General features: G+C 58.7%; 1 protein-coding gene across 1 annotated transcript in view; it reads right to left on the reverse strand.

Annotated features, from left to right (window-relative positions):
• Positions 1–11: 11 nt before the first annotated feature.
• The window catches only part of CORO7 (coronin 7), a 78,892-nt gene continuing 67,987 nt past the window's right edge, over positions 12–10,916 (reverse strand). Inside the window, exons 10-28 of the mRNA XM_048493172.1 lie at positions 9,951–10,005; positions 9,468–9,525; positions 8,931–9,076; positions 8,750–8,845; positions 8,236–8,373; positions 7,705–7,828; positions 7,361–7,536; positions 6,905–7,013; positions 6,631–6,717; positions 6,367–6,509; positions 6,001–6,105; positions 5,461–5,546; positions 5,224–5,365; positions 4,782–4,871; positions 3,708–3,824; positions 1,495–1,630; positions 1,055–1,146; positions 872–958; positions 12–729 (exon numbers count right to left, since the gene is read on the reverse strand). Coding sequence (XP_048349129.1) covers positions 724–729; positions 872–958; positions 1,055–1,146; positions 1,495–1,630; positions 3,708–3,824; positions 4,782–4,871; positions 5,224–5,365; positions 5,461–5,546; positions 6,001–6,105; positions 6,367–6,509; positions 6,631–6,717; positions 6,905–7,013; positions 7,361–7,536; positions 7,705–7,828; positions 8,236–8,373; positions 8,750–8,845; positions 8,931–9,076; positions 9,468–9,525; positions 9,951–10,005 — 1,993 coding nt within the window. The 3' untranslated portion in view covers positions 12–723. The remainder of the gene's footprint in view (positions 730–871; positions 959–1,054; positions 1,147–1,494; positions 1,631–3,707; positions 3,825–4,781; positions 4,872–5,223; positions 5,366–5,460; positions 5,547–6,000; positions 6,106–6,366; positions 6,510–6,630; positions 6,718–6,904; positions 7,014–7,360; positions 7,537–7,704; positions 7,829–8,235; positions 8,374–8,749; positions 8,846–8,930; positions 9,077–9,467; positions 9,526–9,950; positions 10,006–10,916) is intronic.

The raw sequence follows: 10,916 nt of genomic DNA on the forward strand, positions 1-10,916 counted from the left end.
GAGAATCTGAGTGTCAAAGCAGTTTGGTCATGTTGTTGCCACATACACAGCTCCGCTGAACCCTTTCCCCGTCCAGCGCTTTCCAGTTCTGCAACTGGGAACCACCTGAGGGCCAGATGGGAGACGCTTCCTTGTGGCTGCAGTGTGAGCAATGCTGACCCCCTCAGGCGTCCCTGCAGGCATCGGGGGGGGGGGGGGGAACCCAGGCCAGGGAACAGATGGCAGCACAAGCCTCACAGCAAGGCAAGGGCATCAGCCCCAGAGAGGCCAGACGTCCGGCTTCCATCCTGGAGTGGTGCAGAAGCAGCATTGGTGGCTGCTGACCAACGACACGCAGCGACTGTGTCTTTTCTCATCCCTCGGGTGTGTGGGGCGGCATTGGGGGTGAAAGGCAGGGCTTGCTGAGGCTAGCCTTAAGTGTAAATGATGACCCTAGTCAGATGCCAGGTACCCGAGTGGCTGTTTGGAAGGCAGGCAGGCAAGCTAGAAGCAGAGCCTGGAAAGAAATGGCTGGGCTGAGGAAAGGTCTTGGCACCTCTGGAGGTGGCAGTGGGAGGCCACACCCACCAAGTACCTGGCCCTCCTGCTGGGAAAGTGCCTGAATTGGGGGGAGGGGGGGCAGTCCAGTTTGTCCGTGACAGTGAGGCCAGACTCCAGTTGCAAGGTGGCAGAGATCCCATCCAGCAGAGAGGCGGTTTGCGGTTCCAAGCGCAGCTGGCCAGGTCAGTCCTGCGGAGCAGCAGAGAGACAGGGTGCCAGTGAAGAGGGCGGGAGCGGTGGGCTCTCCTTGGCAGCTAAAGCACCCACCTCCCAATGGCCCCGGGTGGTCCTCGTGCCCACTGGGGCAGGGGCCAGGGACGGATCCACCTACCCACTCCTCCTCATCCACGCCCTCAAAGGCGTCCTGTGGCAGGGGGTCCTCGCGGTTGCCCAGCTTGGCCACCATTGCGTTGAGCAGCTGGAAGGGAAGGAAGCCATCATGGGCAGGAGTCTCGGCAGCCTGATCCCAACGTTCCTCTCCCCCTCAGCCAGACCCGCCTGGGAAAGCCCTCACCTCCTCTTTCTTCTGCTCGTCAGACTTTTCCTCCAGGTAGACAGAGGACGGGACATATTTTCGGCTGGGAAGATCCTTTGGGGCTCTGCTCACTGTGAAAGACGCATGGCAGAGATCAGGCAGCCACCTGGACCCACCGTGGCAGCTCTCTTGCATTCCTCTGAGATCCTCTCAGCCAGAGATTCCAGCTACATAAGCTGGGAACTGCCACACCCACAGAATTATTATTCCCCACCACCCGACGAGCTCAGGCTGAGCCCTGTCTGGCCCACCTTGAGCCGGAGCATTGTCAGAAGACACAGAGGTCTTTACAGAACTTCAGAGGGCACTTTGCCAGGGCCACTGCCACTGTCCACATGGCACGGAGGGGCCTTTCTGAGCTCCGCCCTCCCTGCTGACCCCTATCGTGGCATCTCCTGTTGGCCACGCCTGCTTCTCACCTGGTGTCATAGTACCGGGCTGAAGGCTGATCTTGCGGTGTTGTCCATTGGAGCCCTCGAGCCAGGCGGTGGCTGATAAGGCAGGTTCCCACCACACCTCTGTGGCCGGGTAGAGATCATCCTGGAAGAACTCTTTCTGCAAAGACCGAGATACATAAAGAAAGCGGTGTTGGTCCTTCTCTTAGAATTCTGTGGTTCATTTGTCCATCACGTATCTCGACACACAAGGCACCTACGTTCTGTAGGCCAGCGGAGAGGCCTAGTACTGGCACAGAGACCGGCGGCAGGCCTTGAGCCACTGATGTGCTGGCGTCTGCCTGAGGCGAGGAACAGTGTGTCTGCTGGAGCCAGATGTGGCATTGCTCACCAGTCGATAGTGCACACGCAGCCAGAGCTCTCAACTCGCCCAAATGCCCCTCAATAAAAGCCCCCAAGTAAACTCCAGGTCTGACCAGTCACAACATCTTGTCACACAAGCGCACTTATGCCTGGCTAGGTTCATGCCTCTCCCTTGCAATGCAAGCCCACAGTGCCCTGAGTGGTCTACAGGACACGCACCCTGGTGTCCCCCTTCTGTCCTTCCTTGGGCAACTGCACAGCCTGTGGGTTGCCCTGGTGGCCCGTGAAAGCAAAAGGTCAGAGCGTGGTGGCACCAGGACACTGTTCCCAACGCAGTAGCCCTTTTGCCTGGAAAAGTTGCCCTCACATGGGAATGACGGGCAGTTTTCTCAGAGCTTGGACCAAAGGACTGCATTAGATGTGAGTCTACTAGATGTGATGGCTACTTGTGAGTGCGCACATGGGAGAGGGCCACGAGGCCCTTTGGAGGTGTGGGATGAGAGAAAAGATCGTCTATCAGACGTACGACTAGTTAGCACTGGAAAGTACACACAGCGAAATAACAGGCAATGCCTCTCCAAGGGAAATAAGAAGAGAAGAGTTTGGATTTACATCCCCCCTTTCTCTCCTGCAAGGAGACTCAAAGGGGCTCACAATCTCCTTTCCCTCCCCCCACCCCCACAACAAACACCCTGTGAGGTGGGTGGGGCTGAGAGCTTTAAAGAGCTGTGACTAGCCCAAGCTCACCCAGCTGGCATGTGTTGGAGTGCACAGGCTAATCTAGTTCCCCAGATAAGCCTCCACAGCTCAAGTGGCAGAGTAGGGAATCAAACCCAGTTCTCCAGATTAGAGTGTGCTTGCTCTTAATCACTATGCAACTGCTGCTCTCCATAAGCAAGCTGAGAGGTCCCTCAGGATCTGTGCTGGGGTTGGTGCTGTTTAATCTGGTCATAATGGTTTAGAGGTAAGCAGAGTTGTGGCCACGTGTTTGTCAGAAGGAGCTCGCTCCAAAGCAGGCCACATAATAATATATTGTCGAAGGCTTTCACGGCCGGATTCAACTGGTTCTGGTGGGTTTTCCGGGCTGCGTGGCCGTGGTCTGGTGGATTTTGTTCCTAATGTTTTGCCTGCATCTGTGGCTGGCATCTTCAGAGGTGTATCACAAAGTCTGTTTCACACTGTGTGGCTCAGTGGCCAAGTCAGAGCAGTAAAGACAGCCTGAGCGGCCACAGCCTCCATCGGCTGCAGCCCTGTGAGGCATTGTAGTCAGCGAAAGAGGCGCGGTCTAGTCTTCAAAACAGTTCTGAACACTGTTGTGATCAGCCCATTGGATCCTGTCCTGCTTCACCTCCCGCCGGTGACCTGGGCACCTGTGTCTGCTCAGACCCGCCCCCCTCCCTCCCTCCTTTTCTCAGACTCATGATCAGCTTGGGAGCCACCTGCTGCTGTAGCTCTTTCAGCTGTTTGGAACGTGGGCTGTTTTGACACTGGTGAGGGAAGGCAGTTTCTCTTTCCAACAGATTGTGGGACTGGAGGGGTGCCACCCCCCCGCCCCTTTGGGAACTGGGCAGCGAGGTGGGGTGACATGGGTGGTGGCTTGTGGTATAATGGTGCTTTCAATATTGGCTATGCCTAGTTCTGGTAAAAAATCAGGGTGTCCAACTCTGGCTACAATTCCCATCAGCCCTTGCTGATAGACACCCCTGGTCTAAATGCTCATTTCCTGATGCTGCTTCATGATAAAAAAATCAACTGGAACCAGAGTCTTGTCCAGGGTGTGACAATACCTGGAACTGCTTTGGCTGAGCAAGCAGCACTCGGGCCACGGAGAGGGTGCTTCCTCCCCCACCTCCACGCAGGACCCACCCACGTACCTTGATCCTGGGCACGTGGAAGCCTACGGGCTCAATAGAGGTCTGCCTGAGACGCAGGGCCCGGGCGATCTCCACCTCACGCACGTCACACTCCGGCTTGGGCAGGAACTGGAAGCCCTGGAGAGGTGCAGAGGTCAAAGGGACATGACTGCGAGCTCATGGCACACAACTCATCTCTGGCCACCCCGTCCATCCACTGCACTATGGATGAAGAAGGCCTCTCCAGTGACACAAGTGCTCTGCCTGTAGACAGCCACCAGGGGGCAGACTGACAATATGTTTGACAGACCACAGAAACTGGTGAGAGAAGAGCCAGCTGTGCAGGGATAGTTCTAGCCCCCCCACCCTGGGCTTTCCCCAGGAGGAGGGAACTGAGGGTGTTGCTACTCCAAGGGGTGCAATTGGGGTCTCCTGCAGGCATTAACACCCCTTCCTCCTCACAACCTCCCCAGCAGAGGAGGTCTTCCGACATCCTGTTTCTAACTTAAGGCGACATCCTGTTTCTAACGCAAGGCGCAAAGGCACCATCACTTGTCTCCCATTAGAAGGAAAAGAAGAGTTTGGATGCATGCCCCGCTTTTCTTTAAGGAGTCTCAAAGCACCTCACAAAGCACCCTTTCCCTTCCTCTCCCCACAACAGGCTCCTTGTGAGGTGGGCGGGGCTGAGAGGGTTCAGAGAGAACTGGGACTGACCCAAGGTCACCCAGCAGGATTCATATGAAAGAATGGGGAATTAAACCCGATTCTCCAGATTAGAGTCCACTGCTCCTCACCACACCACATTGGCTCAGGGAAAGTGCTTCTGACTATGGAGGTTCTCTTTAGCTATCACGAATGAGAGATGCTCCCTTTGGGGGACAGGTTCCTTTCAGTTTCTAGCTGCAGTTGTAGTCGGCTTTCTTTTTATCTTTCTGGCCTTTATGGGGAAGGTGGAAGGCATGGATCCCACTGGCTGAGGTCTGCCCTGCTGAAGGACCCAGTGGGGGCAGCAGGAGCCCTCCTTTCTTCATGGCCCCCCTCCCGCATGGAGGTCTCCTGGCTCCTCTCCTCTGTCATCCCTGCCGGCCTGCTCACCTTGTGGGGCTCGTTGGAGAAGAAGCTGTTACACTCCAGAAAGAAGGGTGCCTCGGGAACAATTTCATACACAAAGACTCGGGTGTCCCCCTAAAGATGGGGCAGGAAAAAGAGGCTGGAGCTGAGTTGGGGGTGGGGGGTGGGCGAGGGACTACAGTCAGCCCTGCCCGGCCCGTGGCTCTTCTGTGCAAAAGCAGGCCAGAGACTTTGGCGCCAACTCTGGCCAGTGCTAGAGCAAGGCGATGCAGCAGCAGAGGAGTGTAGCCACCAGGGGCTGAGCTTTATGCAAAGTCTCCCCCCTCCCCCCGCTTCCACTGGCCATCCGAGATGCGCGCAGGAACGCCAACCTGCCTTCCGCCCAGCAATACAGAGCAGAGAATGGGGCTGGGACACACCTCTGGGTTCCAAAGGTGGACCCCGGGCCGGCTGGCCACCCACTCACCTTGCCTGTCAGGAAGAGCAAACCCGTGTCCATGTCATAGTAGGGGATGAGGGTGGATGGAGAGACGTCGAGGCTGATGTGGGCCACAGGTCCATTTGCCAGGAACTCTGCACGGTACAGGCAGAGCTGACGTTCGCTATGGCTAAAGAGGTGGGGGAGAGAGTGGATGAGGCCCCTGGGCTGGCTGGCCTGCCAGCATGTGGCTCCTGGGTCGAAGGGAGATGCTCTGGGTCTTACCTGTCAAAGCCCGACACCAGCAGGTTTTTGCCTCCACACATCCAGACAATGCGGGCCCCCCGGCCTCCCTCGGGGCCTGGGCCTTCCTGACATGCGACAAGGAGAGAGATGGGAGACTCAAGTGACATTCTGCATGATGTCAGTAACCCAAACACCTCTTCCTGCCACAACAGGACTCTCAGCCTGGGGACAGCAGCAAGCCTCTACGACGCCCCTACCCCATACCTTGACCTCTTTCCAGTGACGAAAGGAGGGGGAACTGCGCCCGGAGCACGAACTGCCTCCCCGGTCCCGCCTCCCCTTGTGACTTCAATGGCGGTGCCCAGGACAAGGCTCCCCGGATGTCCCCATTGCAGCTAGGTGCCTGCCTCTTCATCTCCCTTCCCAGCTTAGGTCCCAGAGGGGGCCCAGGCTGCAGTACATCAATCAGGTCAGGGGGAACAGGAGAGGAGGGCCCTTCCTCCACCTCTGCTTCCAAAGCACCCACAGTTCTCCACGCTCAGAGATGCACCGCTTCCCCGACTGCCTGGGCTCGCTCACCTGCGTGGGCTGGGCTGCTTGTCGGGGCTCATAAACCCGCACTTTCCCATCCTTGCACACGGTGGCCAGGTGGCATCCGTTTGGGCTCCAGGCCATGCTGAAGATCTGCAAAGGTCCCCAGAAGAGGTCAGCCCCCTGGTCTCTGGGGCGTGGGGCTTTGTGCAGAGGGCTCAGGCCCAGAGGGGCTTCCTCCAACCCCTCCCCCCAGCCAAGCAGGGGCCACTGCATCACTAGTGGTGACCCACATCTGGCAGCCCACGCCCTGCTCCTTGGGAGATGCCATGGCTGCTGAGTCCTTCCTCAGAGAAATGGGGAGAGCCGGTAATCTTCATGGAGGCCGCTCTCTTTCCCCACCTGCCTTCCTACCTGGTCCCCGTGTCCATTGAGAAGCAGCGCTTGTTTCCCTGAGCGTGCATCCCAGATCCGGATGCTCAGGTCATAGGAGGAGGAGGCCAGGATGTCTGCAGCCAGCGGGTGGAATTTGATGGCGTAAATCTTCTCCGTGTGACCTGGGAGGGAAGGGTCCAGGGATGCTCTCTGGTCCTGCAGTCCCTCCAGACCTGCCAGGCCAGGGTGAGCAGAGGAGCAGGGGACTCATTGCCCCCCCCCCCATCCTGTGGAGCCTCCTACCTCGCAACACAGCCTCAGGTTCTCGCAAGCTCTCCTGCAGCCCTTCCGGTGGGACCCGCCACAGGCGGATTCTGGCATCTTCCCCGGCTGCATGAGAAAACCAAGCGGAGGTCCTGAGCCAAGTGCTGGTCTTGGCTGCTCTGGCTGGACATCAGCCGCCGTGGCACTCCAATGCCCACAAGGAAGATTCAGCAGGGCCTCCTCTGTGACCCCCCCCACACACACACACACACACTAGGGCAGCCTCGGGGTTCCACAGCTCAAAGTCACTCACCAATAGCCAGGCGCTCCAGATCAAAGGGGTCCCAGCACAGGTCGGAAACTGGAGCCCCGTTCTCGATGGTAGGCAGGGAAACGTCAGGCAAGCGACCCGGCTGGGACAGCTAGTGAGGAACCACCGCGTGTGCGTGAGCGCTCGAGAAGGGAGCCTACTCCTCCACTTGCAGGGAGGTCATGGGGAGGGTGGACCCACTTCCTGGGGCTGCACAGATGCCTTCCCCCAGTTTCTCCAGCACCTCCAAGAAGTGGACAGCCAGCACAGCGAACACCTGGGAAGGAGGGGCCCTGGTGTTTTGGATCCCAAGGAGCTGGGAACCGAGGTCAGGCAATGGCTTTGTCCCTTGGATGGGGCATGGACTGGGGCAGCTGAGGGGCAGGGGGCAGGCTGGCTGCTTTGGGAAGCCCTGCCCATCGAACAGCCGCCCCCCCCCCCACCACCGCCTGCCTTTACCTCCAAGATGGCCACCTGCCCTCCTGCAGAGAGCAGCGGGACGGCAACGTGTCGCTGGTTAGCACAGAAGCCGTCCGACTCGCCTGGCGTGGTGAGGTTCAGCCCCTTGAGGTTGGTGAAGTGGGTGCCGCGGGGCAGGACGGTGCCCTGGATGTGGCGGAAGCCGGAGCTGGGGCCTAGGGCAGAAGGCGCAGAGGATGAAAGGCCAGCTTCCCAGGGAGCCTTGCTGGGAAACTGGGCCTCCTAGGTGGTGGCTAGTGGAGAGAGCTGGCAAAGGCCCGGCCTCCTGCCCCCGCTCCCCCACACAGAGCCGGTCGGGCCCGGGAGAAGAGAAGCCTGCTTACCCAGAATGCTCTGCAAGGACCTCTGGCTCGGGCTAGAGACAAAGCCGCTGGTGGCGGAGAGGGATGCTGCCGTGCTGGAGGGAGACGTCGGGGTGCTGGTGGGAGAGGACAGGCCGCTGCCCGCCTGGGAGAGCAAGAGAAACACTGCCTGTATATTGGAGAAATTGCAGCTAAGGGCCATCTATGCACTTCGAGAAACTTGAGGGGAACAGTTGGGGGCAGAACAGTCCACGGAGGGGAGGGCGCCTAGGCCAAAGGGCCTCTCCCCAAACAACATTGTCTAGGCACAGACGCCACTGATGGGTCCTCCGCCCTCCCCGCTTGGGAGCACCAGGTGCCTCCCATGCCCTAAGAGGCAAAGACCCCCGCAGTCCCACTTGGCCCGCTGTCCTCTCAGCAAGGGCTGGGGGCACCCACGTGTCGACCAGCAGAGCCTCGAGCACTTGGGTTAGGTTCTGGCCTAGCATTCAGAGACAGGGAGGGGTGCCAGCCACAGCAGCGGGGGGAGGTGGGGGTGGGGGAAATGCTCACGCTGATATCCAGGTCCTCGGTCTTCTTGTCTGGCTGGGGGGAGCCCAGGGTCTGGCTTTCCAGGTGGAGGCTCAGAACACAGCGGGAAGTGAAGGTTCGGCTGGTCCGGTGGGCGGGGTGGAGGCTGATGCGCGGGACCTGGCGGGAGAGAGGCAGGAGAAGGCTGCCCGTCCAATGTGGAGGGGTGGGGGAAGGAGTTCTTGACACACCCCTGCCCTCCTTGCTGGTGGGGGCAGCTGCTAGGCCAGCCATGGGCCCAAGAGGACTGCGTGGCATCAAAGGCTGCTGTTGGCTGGGTCCTCAGTGCTTGGGGTGGGGGGGGCACTGCCATAGCTGGTGTCCTCTGCCTAGGTCTGAAAGTAGCGATGGTTGCCCAGAAGAGCACTGACTGGGAACATGCCACAGGGCAGATATGCCCTATGAGGGCTGGCATTCACTGGGAGGGAAGTCTGCCTCTGTGCCCGCCTCTTGGGAAGCCTTGGGGCCACCGCGCAGCCTCTGCCAGGGCTCTCACCTGGCTGACATCTCCTGCCCACCAGGCCTGAGCAGAGGCCGCAGGGACGTTTCCGACGCAGCTGGGGAACAGGTCCTCCTGGAACTCCTGCGTGGACTGCAAGACATGCGCTCGGTGGGTGTGCGCCACAACAGCCACATCGCCACACCACGGTGCCGCCTTTCCCTCTGCCCCCTTTTACCTTCCGTGGCACTTTGTAGCTGACGTGCACGATGGCGCTGTCTGTGAGCTGCAGGACCCGCATGACTTCGCAGGCCAGGACGTCCAGGGCCAGCTTGGGCACCTGCGCGATCCCGTGGGCCTTGCTCTCGCTCCGGCACTGGCCGACTAGGCAGAAGCACAGTCAGTGGGGGGGGGGGGGCAGGACTAACAGTCGGGGGGGCACAGCTGCCAGGGAAGGGACCAAAACCAAGGTGGCGACGGCTCAAACAGCTGCCAGCTCTACCCAAGAGGGGCTGTTTTCTTTCCCTAGACCTGGGAGCCTCCTTTCATTGCTGGGAAAATGTGTCCACCTCTCCATACCCACACAAAGAATGCCTGCAAAACAGAGGAAGCCCCCCACCCCACCCCGGCCTCCTCTTCCAGCAGCCCATTTAGCAGCCGGGACTGGCAAGCCAGCACGGTTGGGGCTGGTGTGCTCTGAAGGTCTGTGCTTGAGGGATAAGAACTCTCCCTTGGCCCCAAGAGCTGCAGGTCAAATCTGGGGGGACCCCCTCACCTTCTGTCAGCACTGGCTGTCCAGGCAGCACCTCGTAGCAGAACAGCATGTCTTCCCCCTGGAAGGCAAGAACAGAAGAATTTGGAGTTTTATCCCCCCTCTCTCTCCTGTAAGGAGACTCAAAAGGGCTGACAATCTCCTTTCCCTTCCCCATGGCCCCACAACAGACCCCTTGTGAGGTGGGTGGGGCTGAGAGAGCTCCAAAGAGCTGTGACTAGCCCAAGCTCACCCAGCTGGCGTGTGTTGGAGTGCACAGGCTAATCTGGTTCCCCAGATAAGCCTCCACAGCTCAAGCGGCAGAGCAGGGAATCAAACCCGGTTCTCTAGATTAGAATGCACCTGCTCTTAGCCACTATACCCCGCTGACATCTGAGCCCTCTGCACAGGAGAGAGCAGGGTAGGACTGGCCACCCCATTTGGCCCACATGTGTGAAAACCAGGGATGGGTAGGAGGAGGAGAAGAATGCAAGGAGTGGCACTCACTTTCCCCATCAGCACCAGGAGGCGAGTGTCGAGGTCAAAGAGCGGGATCAAGGTCCTGCAAGACAAAAGAGGGGCATCCGGTGGAACCACAGCAGCTCCGTGCAGGCCAGCAGACACACCTGTGCACTCACACACACAGCCAAGCACGCATGCGGACGTCCGGCTCTGTCGCTTCGTCAAGCTGGACCTTCCCTCAAGAAACGAGTCTGGGCTGCTCTTATCAGGGGAGCATCCGACAGGCCGTAGGTCCCCCAGTGCAAAATTTCCCTGTGGTTTAAAAGGCACCGTGGTTTACAATAAAACCCATGTTGTGGGTTTTCCAAGTTGCACGGCTATGTTTCTAGTAGAAATGGCTGTGTTTGTATGGCTGTGTTTCCTGTGTTTGTATGGCTGTGTTTCCAGTAGAAAACCCATGGTTGAAAAGAAAACTCACGTTGTGGGTTTTCCAAGTTGTATGACTGTGTTCCAGTACCATTTCCTCCTGATGTTTCACCAGGAGAAAATGCTACTGGAACATGGCCATACAACCTGGAAAATCCACAACATCCTAGTGATTCTAGCCATGAAAGCCTTCGACAATTCATTTGCTTACTTGCTATCTGGGGGTAAGGGAGAACCCTGCCAGCCCCCCTTCCCCCTGCCAGCTATGTGCCCGAAGCACCCCTGCCCACACTCTGTGTTCCTCCTTTCCCCAGCCTTGCCTCACTCTCCCAGTTGTGTAGCCTGCGGCAAACCCAACAGATGAAGTGTTGGCCAGTGTGCTGTGGGAGGCTTCCCCTTATGAATACTCTGGGCTTTGAGCTTGGATTTTTGGGAGAGGCGGTTTGGGTGTGACAACCAGGGGCATCTGTTTGGCCTGGATCATGAACAGGGTCTGATCCAGCACGGCTCCTTTGACACTTGAGCCAGCGTGGCACAGTGGTTAAGAGCGGGTGCACTCTAATCTGGAGAACCAGGTTTGATGCC

The sequence above is a fragment of the Sphaerodactylus townsendi genome, linkage group LG04 (genome assembly GCF_021028975.2).
Source record: "Sphaerodactylus townsendi isolate TG3544 linkage group LG04, MPM_Stown_v2.3, whole genome shotgun sequence".
NCBI classification, from domain to species: domain Eukaryota; kingdom Metazoa; phylum Chordata; class Lepidosauria; order Squamata; family Sphaerodactylidae; genus Sphaerodactylus; species Sphaerodactylus townsendi.